The 24,572-nt window shown below is 39.0% G+C and overlaps 2 protein-coding genes across 4 annotated transcripts; both read left to right on the top strand.

Annotated features, from left to right (window-relative positions):
• Positions 1–365: 365 nt before the first annotated feature.
• LOC148070182 (MAP kinase-activated protein kinase 2-like) lies at positions 366–7,065 on the top strand. 2 transcript variants are annotated; one of them, XM_087801191.1, is made up of 10 exons: positions 366–721; positions 2,044–2,183; positions 3,176–3,240; positions 3,307–3,386; positions 3,452–3,578; positions 3,643–3,718; positions 3,781–3,905; positions 5,185–5,270; positions 5,982–6,062; positions 6,128–7,065. In XM_087801191.1, the coding sequence occupies exons 1-10, from the start codon at positions 521–523 to the stop codon at positions 6,287–6,289; spliced, it is 1,143 nt and encodes a 380-aa protein (XP_087657317.1). In that variant the 5' UTR covers positions 366–520; the 3' UTR covers positions 6,290–7,065. The 2 variants fall into 2 exon arrangements, with proteins under 2 accessions (XP_087657317.1, XP_087657316.1); XM_087801190.1 differs by having other exon boundaries at positions 3,176–3,386.
• Positions 7,066–7,935: 870 nt separating this feature from the next.
• pfkfb4b (6-phosphofructo-2-kinase/fructose-2,6-biphosphatase 4b) lies at positions 7,936–24,005 on the top strand. 2 transcript variants are annotated; one of them, XM_087800256.1, is made up of 14 exons: positions 7,936–8,097; positions 16,812–16,928; positions 17,009–17,105; positions 17,759–17,825; positions 17,886–17,960; positions 18,025–18,081; positions 18,156–18,277; positions 18,345–18,552; positions 19,070–19,216; positions 19,292–19,396; positions 19,480–19,609; positions 20,726–20,788; positions 21,987–22,051; positions 23,447–24,005. In XM_087800256.1, the coding sequence occupies exons 1-14, from the start codon at positions 8,055–8,057 to the stop codon at positions 23,504–23,506; spliced, it is 1,356 nt and encodes a 451-aa protein (XP_087656382.1). In that variant the 5' UTR covers positions 7,936–8,054; the 3' UTR covers positions 23,507–24,005. The 2 variants fall into 2 exon arrangements, with proteins under 2 accessions (XP_087656382.1, XP_087656379.1); XM_087800253.1 differs by lacking the exon at positions 7,936–8,097 and adding an exon at positions 15,240–15,471.
• The last annotated feature ends 567 nt before the right edge of the window (positions 24,006–24,572 follow it).

Here is a 24,572-nt window from a genome sequence, read left to right as displayed (position 1 = left end):
AAGAAAAGTGTTATTTTGCAATAAAATAATAAAAACACTGCGAGAAATATAAAACAAATACCTATACAAAAAAAGACAAACAAAATGAAAAAAAGATCTTTGAAAAAATATCTTTATCTTGTTGTATTTTTCAGGCCGCAAACATGAAGACAGAGGGCCATGTTTGGCCCCCAGGCCGGGGTCTGGTATATGATGACTATAGTGCATTTGTCGAATAAAGTTTTTTTTTTGTTTTTTTTGACTAAATTCTAAGAAATCAAAGAAGACTTTATTAACACTCTATTGTGTGGTTATTTACGCGTGCCTGTCCCTTTAAGAGCCGAGGGTGAGTCTGATCTGCTGCACTGTGACGTCAGCCTGGAGATGTTGCTCCAGCAGGACTGATCAAATAAAGACCAGACGGGATTCCAGAAGAACTTCCCCCCTCGTAGTCAGAGCCGCATGACGCTCGACGGGCTTCATTGTGGGCCGGATCTGGACTCTGGGGTCAGACCAGGATGCTGGCCAGAGCGACGCTAAGATGAATGACAACGGAGGAGAAGAAGAAGTGAAGCTCTGCAGCCTCGCTCAGCAGCAACTTCCTGTTTACAGTAAAGTGGACTTCAAGAGGAACGCCGTCACGGACGACTACCAGATCACCACGCAGGTTCTGGGCCTCGGCATCACCGGGCAGGTTCTGGAGTGTTTCTGCAAGAAGACCGGGGAAAAGTGTGCCCTGAAGGTCTGTGTGAGGAGGCTCTTGTCGGGTCAAAGGTCAGACAGCTAGCAAGTACAAAAGTGCAACTTGAGGGTTAAAGATGATCCATGGACTGCATCTCATAGACTTCACAGTCATACGACTATTATAATGTATTTATTTGATCTTTTTTGGGTTATTGTCGCCTTGTTTTTCTTTACTTACTTTTATGTTTTATGTTGTTTTTTTCAGTCTCAATATTCTTTTTTTAGCCAATTTAAGCCAGTACTCTTCCGAGTGCATACATACTGTACGCCCCAAATTAATTCACTTACTTTTCCTACGTTCAAAATATTTTTTAAATGACACAATATTGTGTTTTCAACACGTTTCCAAACACTGTAGCAGGTGATATATACTTACAAATTAGTGGTGGGTTTATGAAGCTTCATGAAACTTATTTTCCAGAGTTTTTTTGCCTTATACATGACACAAAAGTTTGACCATCTTTTGAATAATATGAGGCGCCATCTATTGTGTTTTGAGACTTCACGAAGCTTCATGAAGCTTCATTTCCAGAGTTCAAACTTAAAATGTAAACAGGAAAAATAAAGTGGGTTTTAATTCAATAGTTTTAACATCCATCGAAAATTATAATGTGCCAAATTTTGTGCTTCGAGACTTCACGAAGCTTCATGAAGCTTCATATTCATAGTTAAAAAGTAAGAATGTTTACGATGTAAAAAGTGATGTCAGGTTTAATCAAATACTTTTTACATCCATTGAAAGTTATACTAGGCCCCTCTAGTGGTGTTTGAGGCTTCATGAAGCTTCATATTCGTAGTTCAAAATTAAAATGTAAACGATGTAAAAATAATGTGAGTTTTAATTCAATGGTTTTCACATCCATCGGAAATTATAATGTGCCATATTTTGTACTTTGAGACTTCACGAAGCTTCATGAAGCTTCATATTCTGAGTTTAATATTAAAATGTTTACAATGTAAAAAGTGATGTGAGGTTTAATTTAATAGTTTTAACATCCATTGAAAATTATACCAGGCCCCTCTAGTGGTGTTTGAGGCTTCATGAAGCTTCATATTCAGAGTTCAAAATGAAACATTGTCAGAATTACATGAGGTTTAATTCAATAGTTTTTAACAGCTATCAAAGAATTAAGAGCGACATCTGGTCAGGCTTCACGAAGCTTCATGTGGCTCAATTTCCAGAGTTCAAATTTAAAATGTAAAGAATTAAAACAATGATGTGAGATTTAATTGAGTGTGTCGTCATTATTTTTCCTTTTCAAACAAGCAGGTAAAGGTTTGACGATTTAAATTATGGATTTAATTTTTGATCTGGTGCAGATTTTGTACGACACCGCTAAGGCCAGGCGTGAAGTGGAGCTGCACTGGAAGGTCTCCGGGGGTCCACATGTGGTCCGGATCCTCAGCCTTTACGAGAACACGCACCAAGGGAAGAAGTGGCTGCTGATCGTCATGGAGTGGTGAGTGTGTCGTTTACCAGTCTTTGCTGAACGTTATACTTTTATTTCGGACGCATCAAAATGTCACAGACAGGCATTATGTGTCGAGCCAAGATACAATGATTGACAGCAAAATGAGTTGATAAAACAGTATAAATCATGCACTTTTCGAGTATAGTATGAGTCTGAACTATTATGATTAATTTTATATTTTAACTATTGAGTCCTTGTTTCAAAAACAATAATTTGACTGTCATTGTTTAAGAAGCCAGTAGGTGGCGCTCGGGTATATGTCAGTTAATCAGGATACAATTGTTGACAGGTGTGATGAGAACTGGAACAGTTTTTGACCGTCATGTCTCTATACATTATTATAGGTATAAGTTTCTATTATGTTGACTTAATAAACTTTTAATACCTTTTGTTTATACTTCAGTTTTTAACAGCCCGGTCACCACTTCAACATTATTTGATTAGTTTTGGTTTTTATTGGAAGGAACACGTCAGTGGAACAATTTTTAAACAGACAATATCATTATGAAAACAAAATGCAGTGAGAAAAGGAAACCTATTATATAAATGCTTGTTTGTATTTTTTAGAATTTTTAATATGGGTTTTAATCTTGTATTGTAATGATAAGAACGTTTTATTTTTTCGTTTTTGTTTCGATTTTTGTTTCTTTGATTAAATTCTGCAATAATAAGATGTTTTTTATTCAGATTTAATTAAGATGTAGTCTCTTATTTTGTAGTTAATTTGAGAAATCAAATTAAGGAAATGATGTCACACATTTGAATATAACAGTTTTATTTATTGAGACCGTAATTGAGACACTTTGCTGACTTGATATATTGATTCCTAGCAATTATTAGCCACGAGTATTACTTCATCCATCACTTCAAAAATCCATGTGGTTCCATTAGTGCTAGGTTTGACTTCTCAGCGTCTTCTGAGCTTCGAAAACCGTCTTGTCTGTGGAAAAAACTGTCTCGGATGTCTTGTGTTGTCCAAGCATGGAGGGCGGGGAGCTGTTCTCTCGCATCCAGGCCCGCGGGAACCAGGCCTTCACCGAGCGAGGTGGGTCAGGGTCGGCTCCGAATGTGACTCAAAAATGTATCTCAAACGCTCGAACTCTTCGGTCAGAGGCGTCCGAGATCATGCGCGACATCGGCGCCGCCATAGAGTTCCTGCACCAGGTGGACATCGCTCACCGGGACATCAAGGTGAGGGCGAGCTAGAACCCCCGGTTCCAGAACGTCCCCCCTCGTCTCATTTGTTCCCCCGTCAGCCGGAGAACCTGCTCTACACGACCGGGGAGACGAACGCGACCCTCAAGCTGACCGACTTCGGGTTCGCCAAAGAGACGACTCAGCACAACTCGCTCCAGACGCCCTGTTTCACCCCGTATTACGCCGGTGAGTCCCCCGAGGTCAAAGTTCATTCAGAGAGTCCTCACCTGTCGTGTCGTTGTCCGTGTAGCGCCTGAGGTTCTGGGCCCGGAGAAATATGACAAGTCATGTGACATGTGGTCTCTCGGTGTGATCATGTACATCCTGTGAGTACTTGTCCGTCCACGGATGGGGTTAGCATGATGCTAGCTGCCGCTCTCTGCTTCAGGTTGTGCGGGTTTCCTCCGTTCTACTCCAAGACCGGGCAGGCCATCTCTCCGGGCATGAAGCAGAGGATCAGGATGGGTCAGTACGAGTTCCCTGACCGGGAGTGGGAGGACGTGTCGGAGGAAGGTGAAGAGAAACTAGTTGTGTATTATTGTCAAGAATAGTAAGTAAGTAAGTAAGTAATATTTATTTATATAGCGCTTTTCGAGACCAGGGTCACAAAGCGCTTTAACAATCAAAACAATACTCAAAACAGTACATACTTCAAAGATCAAGACAACACCGAGAACAACACAGGAGTTCGAGAAATTCAAGGAAAAGCCTGAACAAATAGAAACGTCTTAAGATGTTTCTTAAAGGAGTCAGTAGATCCATCAAGCGCAAAGAGAGAGGAAGATTGTTCCAAAGCTTAGGAGCAACAGCCTGAAAAGATTTCTCTCCTCTGGTCCTGAGCCGTGTGCGTGGAACCATAAGTAGATTCTGATCCACAGACCTCAGAGACCGAGCTGGGGTGTAAGGCTGGATCAGATCAGTGATGTAAGGAGGAGCCTGACCATGAATAGATCTGAAAGTAAGAATCTGGTGATACGTCGCATATCGCTAACGATACAATGTATTGCGATACTGTAGTCACAAGGATATATTTGTAGTATTATTGTAGTATTATCATATACAGTGATACTGTAGTAACAAGGATATATTTGTAGTATTGTCGAGTACTTGACTCTGGTGTTGCAGAATTTACAGACCTCATGATTCTTGACGAAGTCGTAACTGCTTTAATTTGTTTTTAAACCATAATATGTCCAAACATCAGCTTTAAAAGCTGCTGGAGTCGACTGCATCCTCTCGTCCTCAGTCATCAAGGACGTAATGACTTCTGCCATCTAGTGGGTAGATGTTAACAAATAAACAGAGTCATTACTTTCATGTTTATTTCAAAAATGAACATACACTTTGTTGAAATATAAAATAACTAATAATAATATATAGTGTATTGTTTTTTAAAAGCCCGCCACCAAAAACTTAAATGAATAAAATTTACAAAATGTAATTGATACAGTGCTGTTAAATATTGATGCCTGAAAAAATAAATGAATGTTCATGAATCGATATTACTTCAATGTTCTATTCACAAACAAACTCTAAATGAGCCGAAGGTGGTCTACGCCAAGTCTGGTTCTGCTTGAGGTTTCTGCCGAGACCCTTTTTTCTCTTTCGTAATATCTAGTTAAAACGGTAAGGTGTCTTTAGACAACTGTTATGATTTGATACTTGAATAGGTTTCCTTGGGTATTTTTATTTTACTTCTGACTTTTTGCTATAATTGAAAGAGGCTCAATGGTTTTTATTACTTCATAGTCGTGGATATTTTTAAGCAGTTTTCGTCTCATCTCTGCTTCAGCTAAACAGCTGATCGTTCGTTTACTGAAGACTGAACCCACTGAGAGAATGACGATCGTACAGTTCATGAACCATCCGTGGATCAGTGTAAGTCACACATGTCTTCTCTTCATACATCTTTGGTTGTATATCCGTATTTTCCAATGACTTGCTTGTCTTTTGAAAGATCTCCGAGCTTCGAAGGAGGTTCGAAATGTGTTTTTTTTTCTGATATGTATGTATTCGGTTGATTGACAAATGTTTTAATGTGTGTTACATAAAATGACATTTATTTTTTAGTTATTAAAGATTTTAATTTAAGTTTACATCAGCTTTAAAAAGGTGCTGGAGTCGACTGTATCCTCTCGTCCCCAGTCATCAAGGACGTAATGACTTCTGCCCTCTAGTGGGCGGATGTTAAGAAAATAAACAGAGTAATTACTTTCATGTTTATTTTTATTTTTTAAATCAATTTATTTTACATACACTTTATTGAAATATAAAATAACCCTAAAACCACTAATAATAATATAATATATAATGTAATATAGGAATAAGGTAATATTAGAGATCAGAGGTAAAGGCTCAACAGGGGTCTTCAGGGGTATAAGGCCCTCAGAGTCAAGGCCTGATGGAAAAGTTAAGGTGTGTGCGGAAGCTATAGAAAATAAAGTAATATCACTTATTGACCTAAGAGGGGCTGAAAATACACTTTACAGTACTGACGATGAAAATAGTATTGGCAGCAATGTGGTTGCTGGTTCACTTCCAGCTCTTGGTCCTTCATGACCTCCTGGTTGTGCTCTCTCTCCTCCACAGCAGTCCATGGTGGTTCCTCAGACTCCACTCCACACCTCCAGGGTTCTGACGGAAGAGAAGGAGCTGTGGGACGACGTGAAGGTGAGCCTCGCCTTTCCGTGTTTCGTCCACTAGGTGGCGCCTCAAACGACACCTGTTACTTCCAGGAGGAGATGACCAGCGCACTGGCCACCATGAGGGTGGACTATGACCAGGTGAAGATTAAGGACCTGGACACGTCCAACAACCCGCTGCTCAAGAGACGCAAGAGGCCTGCAGCAGCAGAAGCCGATCGCTCGAATAGTAACGCTGAGCTTTGTCTGGAATGAATTATATTAGATTCTCTTCAATCATATCAATTTATAAATCTTTTTGTCTTCCAGCCTCAGTATTACAGACAGGAATGTTTTCTCTAATTCACTTTACTAACATCTTTTACTGATTTTATTTTAATTTCCTGGTTTGTTACACATGAGAACAAAAAAAAGTAGTTTAAGCCATGAAAAAACTTCTTGGTTCGTACTCTGATTTCCTCTCGCAGTCCAAAAACATACTGCACTCTGAGGTGTGTTGTTCACGGTTGTGTTTCCTGTAACAGACTATGCGATATGTTCAGGGTGTCCTATGCCTCTCATCCCGAGTAGCTGGGATAGGCCCCGCCCGCTGTGAAGCGGTGGTGGAAAGTAATTAAAAATGGATGAGTTTGTCGTTTTGTTACGAGAGTTTATTCATTTGTTTTATAACAGGATAGACAGTTTCATATGAACCAAACTATAATAATGTCAAACAAGTGTAATGTTGCGATTTAAACCAGTAACTATTGGATTATTCCCGTCTCATATACTGCATATTCCGCTCAAAAGTGTACCGTTGCTGTTTTGTTTTTCTGTTCCTTATCAAGCCTTTATATTTGATTGTTTTTTTTTTGTTTTTTTTTATAGTTATGAACAATGAAAACGTTAAACAACTCTAACTTTCTTTGAAGCTTGTATGTCAGTTATCAGACTGAACTTCAATATTGAACCTTGAATTCAAAATGCATCTTCTTATAACTGAAACTATGAATTATGATATTGTTTATATGTAACACTGTGCATTAAAGTGGGCTGTTTAAAGGACATGACTCTTTCTTTTCCTACGAAACAATTGAATTGGTACGAGTGCAGGATCATCTATCCAAACACCATCCACTACTTGTTAACTATCTATCATCAGCTCTATTGCAGAACTTGCAGCGACTAGAATTTAAACATTATGAATTTGCACACAATTTACACATTTTAAATAGCAAAATATTAGATTTTAAAGAATGTTGTGTTCCAATTATATTCTTAGCCATCAAAATGAAAACTGTCAATCAGGGAATATTTTTGTTGATGTTGAAAATGATGAATAATAGACGATTCAAAATAATGTCATCAGGCCCACTAAGTTTTTGCATTAGGTTTTATTCTTTGTAATGTTAAATATATATTTTTTTTTATTTGTTTTTGGAAGTTTTTTTTATGAAGATTCAAGGATAGAGAAATGTCAGAAAAATCACCCGTGGCCCTTTTAAAAAAAATGTTTTATAGTAATAATAAAACGGACACAAATGTATATACAAATCATTTAAAAGTATTTAATAAACACATCAATCTACACGTGACAATTATTTCACATATCACAATTGAAGAGACTAGTTTGTGTCCAGGGGATCCGTAATGTTTACCTATAAATGGATAATAAAATCAATATTTATATAGTAAAAGATTAATACAAATATTTGGATTTATGTATCCAACATTTGTATTTCCTCAGATTATTAGTTATATATATTAGGTATTAACAAACCATGCATCCCTGTTTTTTAGCTACATTTTAAACAAAATATTTATGAAATACTATGAAATTAAATACACTTTATTGTTTTATTTCTGCCTCCTTCTTCCTGCAACACAGTGACGCGCACACGTCGCTGGAAGGCGGAAGTGCGCGTCCCCGCGATAATAACAGTGTGTGCCGCGCGCGCGCCTCCATTCATCGGCGCCCGTGTGTGTGTTTGTTGCTGCTCCGCCTCGAGACCCCCCTGGACCGAGACCCCCAACCCGCAGCATGAGGGGCTCCTGCCGGCCGAGGAACCCCCGGGACCGCACAGGTGAGGAGGCTCGACGCTCGACGCTCAAGTAAACAAGTCTGTGGCACGTAGACGTGCTCGCGCGGAGGCGGGACTGCGACACTTCTGAGCGAAAAACATGCTTTTATTTCAACACAAACGTGTTTTTTTTGTGTTTGTGTCGCTGTTGTTGTGTTTGTGCCTCGACGGCAGTGACATGTGTCGGGTGACAGTGTTGCCAAGTTACGACGGTAGCTTTAGCTTCAGATGCTACAACTTCCAGCGAACAAAACTGCTCGAGATTCCATTATTTTCTGCCGTAAATGTGCAACTTTGTGTCAGCTGTCAATCAAACGGCTGTGGAGGAGGTCAAGGTGCGAGGGTCAAGAGGTCACGACAGTACTGTGGAAGTGAGCGAGGAGAAATGTTCGGATTGTTGTGTAACAGTTTAGTGCAACTCTGCATAGAACTTGTTCAATGTATTTGTTTTTAAAAACCCTTTTCCTTCTTTTATTCATACTTTTTAGGGGTATTTATAAGAATATTTTTCAGAAATAAAGTTAGATATGTATGTGAGATCCTTAAAAAAAACTATTAAATAATTTTTATTTTATTTTTTTACAATGTGCACACATGATGAGTAAGATTTAGTGTTTGTTTCAAATATTCGGCAACACTTAAATCACGTTAAACCAGCACAATAGTGTGTTATAAGAGATATATAGATGTGTTATTTTTTATTTTTCAGTTGCAATTGATGGTCGAGTCGGTCTTTAATTTAATTTCAAATGGTATGTTGTAAAAGTATTTTTTTTTAAACTTACCAGAATCTGAAAGAACTGCTATAAAATGAGCTATTACTCACTTTTTGTGCATTTTATTTTCAATTTTGAAACATACTATTATCTTTACTGTAGAATCTTTAAATTATATATATAAATAATGACATTAAGATAATATCTCATTTCATATCGTTCATTTGTATCTGTTTTTTAAATATTTAACAACATATTAAGGTGCTTGTTTTTGTCCCTTCTTTTCTATCTATTAGCTTGACATCTGCATATAATTGCAATTTAGTGTTTATTGATGACTTTTATTTACATATTAAATCACTTGTTAAAAAACACACTTTATGTGCTGCTAAATATAACAACCGATAATTGTTAATTGATTGATTAAATATCTGTTTTGTAGCTTTTTTTTAAACGTGCATATATATCTAGTTTTAAAAGTAGCCATGTGCGTCACTCAGACATGCGGCAGACGGACAGGACATGGTGGCCGAGGATCCAAACATGTCCAGCAGGTCAGAGTCTCACATCCGAGTGTTTCCTCCACGAGAACATGAATAATAACAAGTCGTGTTTAAGGTAATAATAGCAGCTGCAAGAACCAGTTTGGCGACAGTGAAAACCATCACGAGGGAACATTGTTGTTGTGAACGTCTGGTCGTGTCGCAGACGAACTTCCTGTCTCGATATCAAGGTCTAGTTAATGTGGATCCCTCGGAGAGTTACCCTAGTTTCCCTCGGTCCACATACAGATCTCACTGCAGCAGGAGGAAACCAGTTTCAAATGGTCGCTCCGGGGTTTGTTTACAGAAGAGAAACAAGACTTGTTTTCTCCTCGGATGACGTCGTTTTGACTTCTTTATTGTGAGGATGAGGATGTTTTTCAGGTTGAGCTTCATCTGGAGCGTAGACAGAAATATCTCAATACGACTGTGATGCTGGTTCTTCTCTCTGCTCCGCCCTCCCCTCCTGGTTCTGCTCTCGATCTGGGGGAAAGTTCACCCGCTCGGCTGAGAATCTCATTAAAGGCTTCAGGCAGAACTGCAGCTTGTGTGTATCACTGTGGGTTTGTGTGTATCACTGTGGGTTTGTGTGTTTGCAGGGTTACTGTTTTTTTTTTTTTATCTTCTTCTTTTTTAAATCCATCAGACTAAAACGTATGAATGCTCGGTTCAGTGGGTGTGATGTTACTGGGTTTAGCGTTTAAAGACCTCGATCATCCTGTTTTTTAAACACCAGATCAAAAATAGAAACCGTCGGTGACATGGTGAATTTTCAGCCTTCCATTAGAAATGAAGTCATGAAAGATTGTCAACGTTTTTGTTTACCTAGTGTCAGAACTGTCTTATCTTCAATCGCCCACAATGCTCTTAAGCACCGCCCACTGAGGATACTTGGCTTTTCTGGAGGTGAAATCGTGTTTACCTTAACCACGCCCCCTCTGCTGTGATTGGTCAAACATCGAGGTGTGTCGCCGTGCGTCATTAATCCTGGTAGTCTCCTCCTCCAAGGGAATCGTTGTAGAAACAAAGCTGGGGTGGTGAAGCCCTCATTCAGTCATAATTGATTCTGCTCTTGTAACCTCTCGTTCGTCCAGATTTCAGACGGGGAAGAACTTTATAAAGTAAAAACTTGAAAACATGGTCATGATGAGGAACTTACTGCATCTTGGAGAGGAATACTTCATCATTTGAGTCAGTAGAGTTGTTTATCATAAGACATTTTTATTCCTGCAGGCTTTTCCTTGATTTTCTGAGACTCCTTTGTTGGTCTCGGTGGTGTCTTGACCTTTAAGTTTATATTTTATTGAGTATTGTTTTTGTGACCCTGGTCTGGAAAAGCACTTTACAAATATAAATGACTTACTTACTTATTTACGTACGTATTTACGTCATTTTGTTATCAATTGCACGTGCAGACTCTTGCAGTGCGGGTAGAGACGCTTCAGTTTTTACGACAGTTTAACACTGTTGCAATTACACTGTTTTGACAGCGGGGGAGCCAGAAACAAATGTGTTTGATCTGCCATAGTGTTGCTTTAAATGAAGAACATTTGTCAAAAATAGAGAATATCATTTAATGACGGTTCATCTAAGCTTCAAAGCTTCAAAGTGCTATCAAATACTCACATTTTCAGACTAGTTCTGGAGGCTGGTCACTCACCTGTACACATTAAAACACCGCTGAGACCTGTCAGTCATATTGACCTATGACCCCGCCTCCTCATGCAAGACGTTCAGTAATGCCTCCCAACATGTCGGTAGACTTCTGCTTCTGTGAGTGTCGACAAGGATCATGAATATAAGTTATGATGACACGCAGGAACAAGAAGAATTAGCCACGTTGATGCTAACAAATTCTGCTGATGTTAAGTGGTTTATGAAGTCTAGAACCTGAGCTGTGTCTCGAATCGCATACTTGCAGACCCAAGTTAGTATTTTTAGTGCAAAAGTGCATTTCAATTCTTAGTATGCGAAATTTAGTATGCCATGCACACACAGACGTAAACGGAAGTCACGTCATATATATATATATATATATATATATATGCATATACTTACAGGTGCATTTTCAGCAGCAGTAAAAGGATGAGACATCTTCGGTGCTGATACCAGCGTAAATATCTCGCAAATATTTTGTTTCTCATATTTTTTCTTTATTTCTTCTTCCAAAGTTGCAAAACGTGCTGCCAGCAGGTGTCGATAGCGCTTCAACAGCTGTGCTGTGTCTCAAATCGCATACTAATCTTAGTATGCATCAGTTTAGTATGCATACTAACTAGTACGCAAATTCTCCGCAGATAGTATGTCTCAAATCAAACCCTGAAGCTACACACTAACCGGAAATCACATGACAGCTTCTTCTTCTACTTCTATTTAACGATGTTTCAAGCAGCTGTTTGAACGCTATCGCCGCCACCTGCTGGCAGCATGTATTGCAACTTTGGAAAAAGAAATAAAGAAAAAATATGAGAATCTAAATAATCGCGAGATATTTAAGCTGGTATCAGCAGCAAAGACGTGTTTATCCTCCTACTGCTGCTGAAAATACACATTTAAGTATATATATATATAATATATATATAAGTATATGCATATATATGCATTTATATATGACGTAACTTCCGTTTAAAACGTCACTAAAATGGCGGCTGTTTAGTATGGTTAGTGTCCATCGAACCATGCTAGTTTTGTGGGCGTGTTAGTACGCCAATTTAGTGTGCATGGCGCACTAAATTTCGCATACTAAGAATTGAGACACACTAACGTACTAAAAATACTAACTTTTAGTACGCTAGTATGCGATTTGAGAAACAGCACTGGTTGCAACCATCGTCAAATAGTAGTAGAAGAAGAAGCTGTTCGAGTTCCGAAATAATTCGCTTATATACACATAACCAAAATATTTACTGAGGTGTTTATGAGCCGAACTACAGACTAGGTAGAATGAGTTATAGAAAGAAGAATATTCTCACATTTTTGTTATTTGAAAAAATAAATTATTTCTTAACTCGAATGTTTGTATTTCATTGTACAGTTGTGCGTTATTATTAGTAAAACAGCTTCAGTCAATCAGCAGCTTCGTCACATGTAGCGCGAACACTTCCTGTTGGTGTCAAAGTCACATGTATCGTCAGACCAGGAAATGAAAGAACGGAAAGTGATTATGTTGACGAAGATCGTCTTTTTGTCAATATACAGTAAATGTTTTATTTGTGTTAAAAAGTATCATGTTAACGTTCTGTTGACGTTTCTTTAGCCCATAAAAAATATTTTAAAGAGACGTTCGCATATGCAGCGGGTGACGTCGTAGGAAGTGGGGGGTCCGATATTGTAGGGGGGACCGAAATTGTACCTACACTGGTTAGTGTGTAGCGGCAGTATTTGATTAGAGACATACCATCTGTCGAGAATTTGTTACTAGTTAGTACGTACACTATCCTGTTGAATACTAACTTCTAGTATACTAAGAGACTTATGCGATTTGAGACACAGCTATGGACTGGGAGCTTGGATCAAGTAGTTCTCTAGTAGTATCTCAGGTTATTTACTAGAAGAGCAGCTGGTTTGACAAGTGACTTCGTCATCCGATCCAGATCTTAAATACTTCGAACGAGAGGAAGATCTCATACATATTTTACAGCTAATAAAATCGGGTTGGTTTCGTCTACAAAGAAACTGGTGAAGGGTTGGTGACGTGTGTGACTTGAGTGTGAATCATATTTGAACCGGTGTTGGATCGGTTCAGGTGTTGGATTCACTGGACTGGGCTGAGCCTCGCGGTGTCGCGGTGATGAGATTAGTCCTGCTGACATGTTGACTGACATGTTGGCTGATCTCCGGCTCTGCTCTTCCCTGGCACTCACTGACAGTGGGTTGAAGATGGAATCTGAGTTGAAATTCAAAATGTTAGTCTACAGCGACACCCGGTGGCAATAATGCATAATAAGAAAGGATTATGACGTCAGAATATATTATGTAATTCTTTAAACTCCAGCCTCACGTTGTTATCTGAAATCTTTTGAATACACAACCAATAGGAAACCACTAGTTTCAAACGTGAATCCACTTTAAAAAACGGTCTAAATACATTTTGTTCATCCTGTGGACTTTTAGATCTTAAATATACATGTTCTTTTTTTTTTAATGAGAAATGTATAGTTTTAACCAAAATTCAGTTTTTACATTTTTACTGTGTTATCTCTTATTTTCCCCGTGGAGCCCTTTGAGATGTAAAAACAAATAATTGTATTTGTATTATAAGTATTCATATTATAACATGTATGTGGATTGTGTAAAAAAAAAAAAGTGTTTCCTGAAGATTATGTAAGTAAGTAATTTTTATTTGTATAGCGCTTTTCCAGACCAGGGTCACAAAGTGCTTAAACAATCAAAACAATATTCAATAAAGTATATACTTTAAAGATCAAGATAAAACTGAGAACACAACAGGAGTTCCAGGAAATCAAGGAAAAGCCTGAACAAATAAAAACATCTTAAGATGTTTCTTGATTCCATCAAGCGCAAAGAGAGAGGAAGATCGTTCCATATGTAAGGCAAATTATTAAAAAGCAATACCCTTAATGAATATTAGAATAAACAGAGAAAACATTTAATTTAATATTATTTAATTTCATATCTCCTGATGATTAGTTCCATTAAAAAGAATTGTGTTAAAAGTGCATAATACACTTGATTTACTTTTGCTTTCATTTACTCGTTTGATTTAATATATATATATATATATATATATATATATATATATATATTCCTGTAGACGGGACAACAGACATGAGTACATTTATATATTATATTTCCTATGTTTGATTTGGATTATTTAGGTTTTTCAGAATCAGTTCAAATAAATATACTGTATATATATATTAATTATAACCTGAATGGGGACGTTTTTAATAATAAATAAGTTGATATGTTTGAATTATATACATAAAATAATTGAGGTGTTTTGATCGTTTGGTTATATCTGTAGTAGTTCAACGTTAAAGAATACGGATTTTTTTTTAAAATCCAAAATATACATTTGTTTGACAATAATTATTTAGAATGTTGTTGACAAATGAGGAAACGGTCCTAGTATATAATCCATAGCTGTCGGGTCTCGTGAGACCCCCACCATGAGACCCCCCTCCCCATGGTTCCTGGACGGGTGTTTGTTTTTGTCGCAGCACGTCTGCCACGTCTCGAGTCCTGCTCTCTGATTGGCTGCATCTCCAGCTGGCTGCTCTCTGATTGGCTGAGCGGCTTGTTTCACTCTCTGCCCATGTGCTCTGCATGTGAGTTTTATTATTCTGTCGCTGTCCGTTATCTTTCTCTTGCGCATCGCGCTGTCTTTACGGTAACCATTTTCATCATTTAAATAAGTTTACGTTTTTGTTTTTTTTATTTAATTTAGAGAAAATACCTATAAGGTAACAACGTGTTATGTATGTATTTTATTTTATATTATTTTATTAGTTTTTGGTTTTGACAGGTGAGTGACATTTGGGTCCAAAAACATGGTTTTCAGGGACCGTGTGGTGTCAATACTTAAGACGTATCTATCAAAAATCGTGTTTCCTTTATTTTCTACACACACAACATAATTATTGACGTCTTTAAAATAGTAAATTAATTCATATATAACACGTGATGCAGTGAAAAAAATGTGTAAAAAAATAAAAGATGCTTGTGGTGAGACAAAAAGTGAAAAACAAAAACAACCACAGCTATTTTAATCCACTAAAATAACACGCGAGGAACTAAAGTAGGAACAGAAATTATTTGTATTCTGTTTGTTTACGAGCTTCTCTCGCGCGCTGCGCACCCTCTCCAGTGGTTACGGTAAAAGGGAACGCGCTGCTTCTCAGCTGATGGCGCGACTGACGTCCTGAAGACTGACGTCCTGAAGACTGACGTCCTGAAGACTGACGTCCTGAAGAGCGTAAATACCGAGGACCAGCGTCTCTGCGACTCCAGAGCTCGGGGGGGTCTGGACGCGCCGGCAACCATGTTGGACCACGACGAGTGTTTGCTGGAACCCGGTCCCCGGGACCAGCTGACTCAGAACCCGCTCCGCAAGATCTGGATGTCGCGCAAAAACGGACACATCGCGCCGCGACGCGGTAAGATGCGGCAGAGACACGACTGACGACAAACGCATCTTTTTATTTTTATTTATATTTTATATTTTTAAATGGAAATGTTTCCGCGCGACACGTGATCCGGGGGTTTTGGACCCACTTGTCTGCACCGCGGGTTTTGCTGAGTCAAGCTTCGAACCTGCTGTTCAAAAAAACAAACCACATCCACTGCTTTTTACTCTCAACAAACACTAGCTTTAACTTTACATCCTTGTTTTTAAACATGTGTGTTAGAGGTTATTATGGTGTGTCCTTCATTCTCTGTTCATTATCGTTGAGTCAAACCGCTTTACAATTAAAATATATATATATTTAAATGTTTTTGCAGGCTTTTTTTTTTTTATTGTAAATTAATGGTCATTTATTTTTTCTGTCATTGTGTTTTTTATGTTGTTTTAGGATTACGTTTTCAAAAAACGTGTTTTTAATGACTCTCTTCAATGTTAGCAAGTGAAGGTTAAATAAGAAAGATATAGGATTATTTTTGGATATTATCTTCCTTCCTCTTTGCGCTTCAAGAAATATCTTAAGACGTTTTTATTTGTTCAGGCTTTTCCTTGATTTTCTGGAACTCCTGTGTTGTTCTCAGAATTATCTTGACCTTTAAAGTATATATTTTTTTGAATATTGTTTTGATTGTTTAAGCGCTTTGTGACCCTGGTCTGGAGAAGCGCTATATAAATACAAATTACTTACTTACTTACTTACAATACATTTAGTCTAAAATAAGGTCAAATGTGAAAAAAAGAGAAAAATATATATATTTGGTGAAGGTAGGAATGTATAAATAATGTAAATAACTATGTATTGCAATTTTTCGGTATATTTTTGAATGCAAATCGACATTCGACACCAATCTAATTTTGTTGTTTTTTTTGCTTTGAGATCATTTTTCAAACTGTAATTTAACTTCTGGACACTGGATATCAGCCGTCATAAAGTCCTCTGCAACTACAGGAACAATGAAATCCCTGGGTTGACTGAGGACGAGAGGATACAGTCGACTCCAGCAGCTTTTAAAGCTGATGTTTGGACATATTTTGGTTTCAAAACAAATGAAAGCAGTTACGGCTTTGTCGAGAGTCATGTGGTCTGTAAATTCTGCAACACCAGAGTCAAGTACTGGACAATACTACACATATATACGTGTTAGTACAGTATCACTATATATTGTATCGTGATATTGCCAGATTCTAGCCAATACACATTTACAATGTTGGATGTTGGTCATCATTTCTGCTGCTTTGGATGTTTTTTTAATATAAATATAATGGTTTAAGGTACATATTGATGAACTAAGACATATTGTTTAACCTTCACAGTCTGCACAACGAACTGTCCGACCCTCATCGTGACTGTGGGACTTCCCGCCCGAGGAAAGACCTACATCTCAAAGAAGCTGACCCGCTACTTGAACTGGATCGGCGTTCCAACCAAAGGTGAGTCATTCTCAGCCGCCGACATTTACTTCTACACCAGAGATATTCAACGTTTTTCCCACCATCGGTCGTCCTGCCAGAGTTCAACGTGGGCCAGTATCGCAGAGAGTGTGTGAAGATCTACAAATCCTTCGAGTTCTTCCGTCCAGATAACGAAGAAGGCCTCAAGATCAGACGGTGAGTGAATGTAAAATAATAATATGAGACGAACCAGAGCAAAGTGCAGGTGTTTTACTGCAATCGTTGTCCTTTATAAGGTCAGAGTCAAGAGTTATTTCAAGTGAAGAATCAAGCTGGTAATTATTTGCAAATATAATATAATTTGACAATCTTGTCACTGGAATTTGAATCCATTTAGAGTTAATTATCCATATTTGCTTCCTTTTTTTATCCTACTTTTAATATATAGCTTTTTTAAATATAAATATTTGTGTATTTCTTTATTTTAATGTGGTTTTCTAATACTTCATGTCCTCCATTTTCATTTATATTAAATAAAATCCTCTATATTTTAGATTGACTCTAATCCGAATCAATAATAGTTTCTTCTTTTTTTTTTTTGTAGCGTATTTTCCGCACTATAAGGCGCCACTTAAAAGCCTCTCATTTTGTAGACTGCTGCCATCTTGTGACTGGAATTTGTTTTGCGACACAAAAATGGACAAACGGTGAACTCGCATGTTAATTGTAAATTTAAAACATTAAATCATTTAAAAAACGAATCTATTTTTGAATAGCAATCAATACTGTTGAATATGAAAACAGTATCCTGAAGGAAAAACAAATCTAATGGTGTAAAGATATTTTCTCACACCTCCTGCTGTCGACAGTCACTGCGCCACCGCCGCTCTGAACGACGTCCGTCAGTACCTGAGCGTGGAAGGAGGACAGGTGGCGGTGAGTCCTTCGAATAATCTAAGAAGCCGACGAAGATGCTGACGCTTCTGTCGGTCTCAGGTGTTCGACGCCACAAACACGACGCGGGAAAGAAGGGGAACCATCGTCAAATTTGCAGAGCAAAATGGCTTCAAGGTGTGTTAGTGGATTTAATTAAAAAAAACAACTGACTTGATGAGCTGCCGTTTCTTGACTCCAGGTGTTCTTCGTGGAGTCGGTGTGCGAGGACCCGGATGTCATCGCGCAGAACATAGTCGTACGTTTATCTTTTATTATTTTCGTGTCAAAAGGAAGGATTTTTCTGACACTTTTTCTTTCTTTTGGCATCAGCAAGTGAAGTTAGGAAGTCCCGACTACATCCACTGCAACACGGAAGAGGCCGTCGACGACTTCATGAAGAGGATCAAGTGCTACGAGTCGTCTTACCAGCCACTGGATGAAGTCCTGGACCGGTAAACGTCCCCCCTCACTCCACCTAACCTCTCGTCGCTGAACCCCCCCCGTGTGTCCACCCTCTAGGGATCTGTCCTACATCAAGATCATGGACGTGGGCCGGCGATACCTGGTCAACAGAGTTCAAGACCACATCCAGAGTCGCATCGTTTACTACCTGATGAACATCCACATCAGCCCTCGCTCCATCTACCTGTCCCGCCACGGAGAGAGCGACCTCAACATCAAGGGGCGCATCGGCGGAGACGCCGGGCTGTCGGCGCGCGGCAAAGAGGTGCGTCCATAGAAGTAGACCTTTTCATTATATATTATGTCTCCGGATTAACCGGGACTGTTATGTTAATATGAGTATTGACTCCACACGGTCCCTGAAAAAGTGAGCTGCTTTCTCTGTCATAAGCTCCGCCCATTGAGTCTGAGCCCTGAAATATTTAATTGGATCAGCCAGCTGTCAATCAAAACAGCTGATTTGGCATTGGGAAGATGTTTGGATTGAACAAATAAGCGTTCCCATAAAACAATTGCTGTCTTTCCTCTGATTGTGTCAAGAGTAAAAGCCTCCATGAAGGCTTTTAGAAAAAACAACAAAACTGGCATAAAATAAAATGGAGATATTCTTCTCTGAACTTGAGTAAAATCCGTTAATTGACACTTTGGAACCACCAACGACAACTGTAGACCTTTGCCGTGCAGATCAACCCCTCATTTGTCGTCAACATCTTATAGAAACATTAGAAAATAGTCCCTTAAAATAAAGAGTTAATTGAAGGTTTTGATGTCTGCACCTCTAGTATGCCAAAAGCCTGAGGAAGTACATCCAAGACCAGAACATCCAAGACCTGAAAGTCTGGACCAGCCAGATGCAGAGGACCATCCAGACGGCCGAGTGTCTGGAGGTGCCGTACGAGCAGTGGAAGGCTCTCAACGAAATCGACGCAGTGAGTTGAGAAAAAAAACAAATGTTCCTGGTCTGTGACTCTGTAGACTTGAACGTGTCCTTGACTCCGGTGAAGGGCGTGTGCGAGGAGATGAGGTACGAGGAGATCCAGGAGCACTTCCCGCTGGAGTTCGCCCTCAGAGACCAAGACAAGTACAGATACAGATACCCCAAAGGAGAGGTGAGGATCTCGACTTCATCCCGAGTGTGTGTAACCGTGTGTTTGTGTGGGTCTGTAACCACGTGTGCGATCTCGTCCTCCAGTCGTACGAAGACCTGGTTCAGAGGCTGGAGCCGGTCATCATGGAGCTGGAGAGACAAGAGAATGTTCTGGTCGTCTGTCACCAGGCCGTGATGCGCTGCCTCCTCGCCTACTTCCTGGACAAGACTGCAGGTGAATTACACAATCCAGACCCTTGGACTGTATTAATGTGGCCCTTGTGAGGTCAAAGGTCATGCAGAAACTGTTTTTAATTCTATTACCCATTACTGTCTCTAAATATGTCTACAGGGTTTTTGTTTCAGGACTTTATTTCCACTTAAAAGACGTGAATATAGTGAAGATGTTTAGACTAAAAGTGATTTTATATTGTATTTAAAATGTAAAAAAGTTATTTAATAAACAATAAAATCATAATTTTAGAATATTTAGCTTGATTTTAATTCTTCACTTAACACTGTATATAAAAAGTGGCCCCTGATGAAGTTTAATTTCCAAACGCTACGATAAACCATCAATCAATGTCTGAACCATTGATCTGTGTTGTTAAATTTTGATCTAAATCAGGGATTGAACCCACAATCCTGGTGTTATTGGCGACACGCTCTTACCTGCTGGAAATGATCCTTATTTATGTTATAAATATGATATATAGGTCTTTGAAATTTGACATTTTAAATAAGATCCGTTGAAACTCGGGCCCCTGATTAGAATCTCACAATCTTAAGTTGACAAAAACCCTTGTGTCGTCTCTGGGTGAAGGTGACCTGAAGGCCCGAAAACAAATGTAATTGTTTAATCCCTTGTGTCGTCTCGGGTCAAGGTGAACGACCTCCCTTCTGGCTTCCAGAAGTTGAGTGGTGGAGGCCTTCGGGTCACCTTGACCCTAAGATAACACAAGGGTCAAAACAAAATTACACCCTTGTTACATATACGTTTCAACAGCAGATTTTATTTTCCTGAATACATTTATTTGAAAAATCACAGTCTCTCATGAAAGAGTGATGAAGGGTCTAAAGACAACGAAATAACTTCAGATTTGATGGTTTAAACGTGGCGGAGTTTTCTCTGTAGTTTTGTATCCGACACTAGAGGTTGTCAATCAAAATCTGAAGCGATAAGAAGCTATAAAACTTCCAAGAGAGGCTCAAACCGTCCCAGCTATCTCGGGTGAGTGTCAAGGGAGACCCTGGACAGGTCACCAGAGTATCATGACACACTGAGACTATATGTAACTTCATAAAATGGAGCCTTTGTTTCGTTTGCCTGATGAAGTTTGTTGTTCCACAGATGAGTTGCCTTATCTCAAGTGTCCGCTGCACACCGTGTTGAAACTGACGCCGCTGGCCTACGGTGGGTTTTTGCACTTTTGACCAAACATTATATTTCAACACTTCTTGTTGAGTTACCTAGTGATGCTGTGATGAAGCTTCACGAAGCAGTGTCATTATCTTCAGAGTCCACTAGATGGCGGTGTCTGCACTATTTTCCTTTTATTTTGAACAACTGTTCTAATGAAACATACTTTTTAAACTTATGGCGCCCCCTACTGACCTCTGGACAACATGACATTGTTTCATGAAGCTTCATCACCACATCCCTAGTGCATAGAGACCTTTTAATCTCAAGACTAAAACTTTTGTTGCCTTCATGTACGTCTGGATTGTCACTTTTCTCGCTTATATTGGTTTCTTGTTGTTGACCACAACCTGGTTAACCTCTTAACAACAACACTCTGTTAACTCTAGTAAAACTCACTGCAAATGACTTGTTCAACTCGGACATCAGCGTCTGGTTCTGAAACCGCTGGTCCGAAAGTAACACTCCGGCTCTCCTAGAACGCCGAGTTGTTCCTGGGTCAGACGGGAGACGTCGTCTCTCCAACATGTCCCGGGTCGGTCCCGGGGTCTCCTCCCAGTAGTACGAACTATGAACTACACACCAATATAACCGTGATCATGATATTGATATTCAGCAGCACTGTATTGATTGATTTTGATTTTATCATAGTTTTTTAACGGTTTATATTTCAATAAAGTTTGTATAAAACAAAACATTACTTATTTACAATGACTATGAAAATCAGAGTTTGTTAATTTTTGTGTCGCAATTAAACTTCCGGCCGATAGATGGCAGCAGTCGGTACGTCCTCCGCAGCTAAAGGAAGAATGAAATCCCGAGTGATCCCGGAGATGACTGAGGACGAGAGGATACAGTCGACTAAAGCAGATTTTAAAGCTGATGTTTGGACATATTTCTGTTTCAAAGCAAATGAAAGCAGTTACGACTTCTTCAAGAGTCATGTGGTCTGTAAATACTGCAACACCAGAGTCAAGTACTGGACAATACTACGAATATATACTTGTTACTACAGTATCGCGATATATCGTATTGTTGACCCTGTATCGTGATAAGTTTCTTATTGCCCATTTATATATATATTTTTCAACAGGAAGTGAAACTACTGGTCTGTGGTTCAGTCACACTTCTTTTTTCAAACTTGTTCTATTTCCTTCGCTCTCTTGCTTCAGCGATGCTTCCTGTTTTTCAGGGTGCAAAGTGGAGTCGGTGTACCTGGGCGTGGACGCCGTGAACACGCACAGGGAGCGACCCGGGGTAGGTGTCAGCCACTCGCTCGGACACGCCGCGAAAGACCCGTGAGCCTCGTCTCACGTCGGCAGAAACGATCGATTTCCGTCTGGAAAACTCTCAGGAAAAAAATAGTCGTGAAAAAAAAGCGTGTCGGTCGCAAGGAAGCCACGTCCGACCGGAGAAACGATTTCTGTCCGCTCAGCTCTTTCTGCGTTTCCAGGAAAAGGACGAGCGCGTCACATGACAGCGTCAAGTTTTTTTTTTAAGCTCCACTGAATGTCGAATGAAAACCATTTGTTTTTATATTTGAGTGTTTCTCACGTTTGTACTTCGAAACCAAAGTGGCCTCGTCTCACGCTGTCGCTCCAAATAAACGTTTCTTCTTCTTCACCGGGATCCCAATGCCTTAATTCTTCAGGTCCACTCCAGCGGAACTTTCTTTGAGTGGATTGATACCTTGAACCGATCATGAGCTGCGGTTTTTGGCGGCGAAATCTTCTCAATATCAAGTGGTCGTAATGTTATTGTCCGTGTTCTACCTATACTTTAGTTCAGACCTGGGTAATGGGTCATCATGGGGTCAAGATAATACTATGAAACTGATCATTTAGAAAGGTTTCTAACAATACTTTAACTAGTTCTACTCTACTTTTAACTTGTTCAATATCTTAATTTGAAGTCTTTATTCTCCTTTTTATTTATTTTATATTTCTCAAATTAAATATTAGATTATGGCACAACCTTTTTAAAATATATGAAACATTTATTTAGAATATTTAAATTAAATTAAATTATAAACAGTCAAGATTGGACTGAAGCTTCATTTAGAATTTACTTATTTTTAAGTTTTTAAATCATATTAGAAAGCTTTATGTGTCTCCTGCTTTAGTGGTTTCCTCCCACGCGTTGTCAAACTGTGTTTACGGACTGGCCAGCTTTCCAGGGTGTCCCGTGTTTATGGACCAAATGATCGACCCTATGGTGGCGGGACGAAGCGTCACGAAGTGTCATTTTCAAAGCTGCGGAGGTGGAACGTTTGGATTGACCATGAAAGCATGTAGTAATGTAGTCGCTCTAAGACTATAGCGCCATCTAGTGGGCTTTGAAAAAACGAGGCTTCATGAAGCTTCATCAAATGAATGACTTCGTCGTAATCTTAACTAAAGATAATTGGATTTCTGATAAGAAAACATCGGAATATTTAAAGTAATGGATCCACTGAATAAACTTTGTTCTTCATCAGCTCCAGGAAGTCAATTAATTTGTCCAAATAAACGATAATTAATAATCGGATTAATAATGTTGAATGTTTGCCCATAAACGGGTCAATATTTGACCTCAAATTTAATTAACTTTTTTTTATTTTCGCACACATTCTTCCACTCGCTCGTTCACGTTCTCTCTACGCTCTCGTTGCAGAACGTGCAGGTCCAGCGCAGCACCGAGGACGCTCTGCAGACGGTTCCGGATCACTTCTGATGTCACTTCCTGTCTGGACGACTCTCACTTAAAAAAACACTGTAAAGCACTTTGACCTGAGCCAACGTTCTTCGTGAAGCTTCGTTGTGAATGTAATGTACCCTCGTCGTAGCTCCGCCCCCCAAATCAGAGTTTAAAAAAAAAACAAAAAAATATTTTTCATTCGTGACTCCACTGTTACCATGGCAACCCTCAAAGTCACTAACTCTGTGTCCTCTATAATGTGTCTCTTTATTGCCTGTGATGTTCAGAAGAAGTTGGGTTTAAAAAAAAAAAAAAAGGAAGTTTTATGTTTACACGTCACTGTTACTTTTACATTCCAGAACTTTTTTAAAAACCAAAAAAAAAACATCTGTTTTTTCGTCTAACGATGGACGGTTCCTCGTTTGTTTGTCGGTGATTCTGTCCTGGAGATATTTAACTTCACTTCTGCGTCTTGACGGGTCCTGACGTTGTAAAGTTGCCTTTGATGAGAATCAATAAACCTTGAAAAGGTGCAGTTCTGTGTTTTTATGGTCTGGGAATGTGACGCACAACTGTCGTGTCGTGAGTTCGGTTTGTTTTCTTCGCTCTTTCTTTCTCTCTCTCTCTCTGGAAGACTTTGATCGGTCAAAGGAACAGTTGACACACAACACACACACAACAGTAACACACCAACACAGAGAACAACACAACATGTTCAGTCAATCAAAGGCAGTAGGTAAAAAAACCCCTCAAAATTTCCCAAGTTCTGTTTCCTTAAAAATCCATTTGAAAATATCTTTCGATAGTTTCCAGTAGATTTATCACAAGTTTTATTTTGTCATTTCTTGTTTATGTTAAAATGTTGGATTAAATTACCAAAAGAAATCATTTTGAGCTCAATATTCCAGTCACAGATGAGTAAAAATATCAAGTACGTCAAATAACATTTTCCTAAAATACTTCACACTTTGAATTCACCAGGACTTTTCTCTGCCTTCAAATAAGTTACGCACCAAATTTATTCTTTAATTTTTTACCGCTTTATCCCTTATGGGGGTCGTGGAGAGACTGGAGTCTATCCCAGTATCATAGGGCAAGAGGC

The sequence above is a fragment of the Callionymus lyra genome, chromosome 10 (genome assembly GCF_982586985.1).
Source record: "Callionymus lyra chromosome 10, fCalLyr1.hap1.1, whole genome shotgun sequence".
NCBI classification, from domain to species: Eukaryota; Metazoa; Chordata; class Actinopteri; order Syngnathiformes; family Callionymidae; genus Callionymus; species Callionymus lyra.
This window is presented reverse-complemented; position numbering and strand designations above follow the sequence as displayed.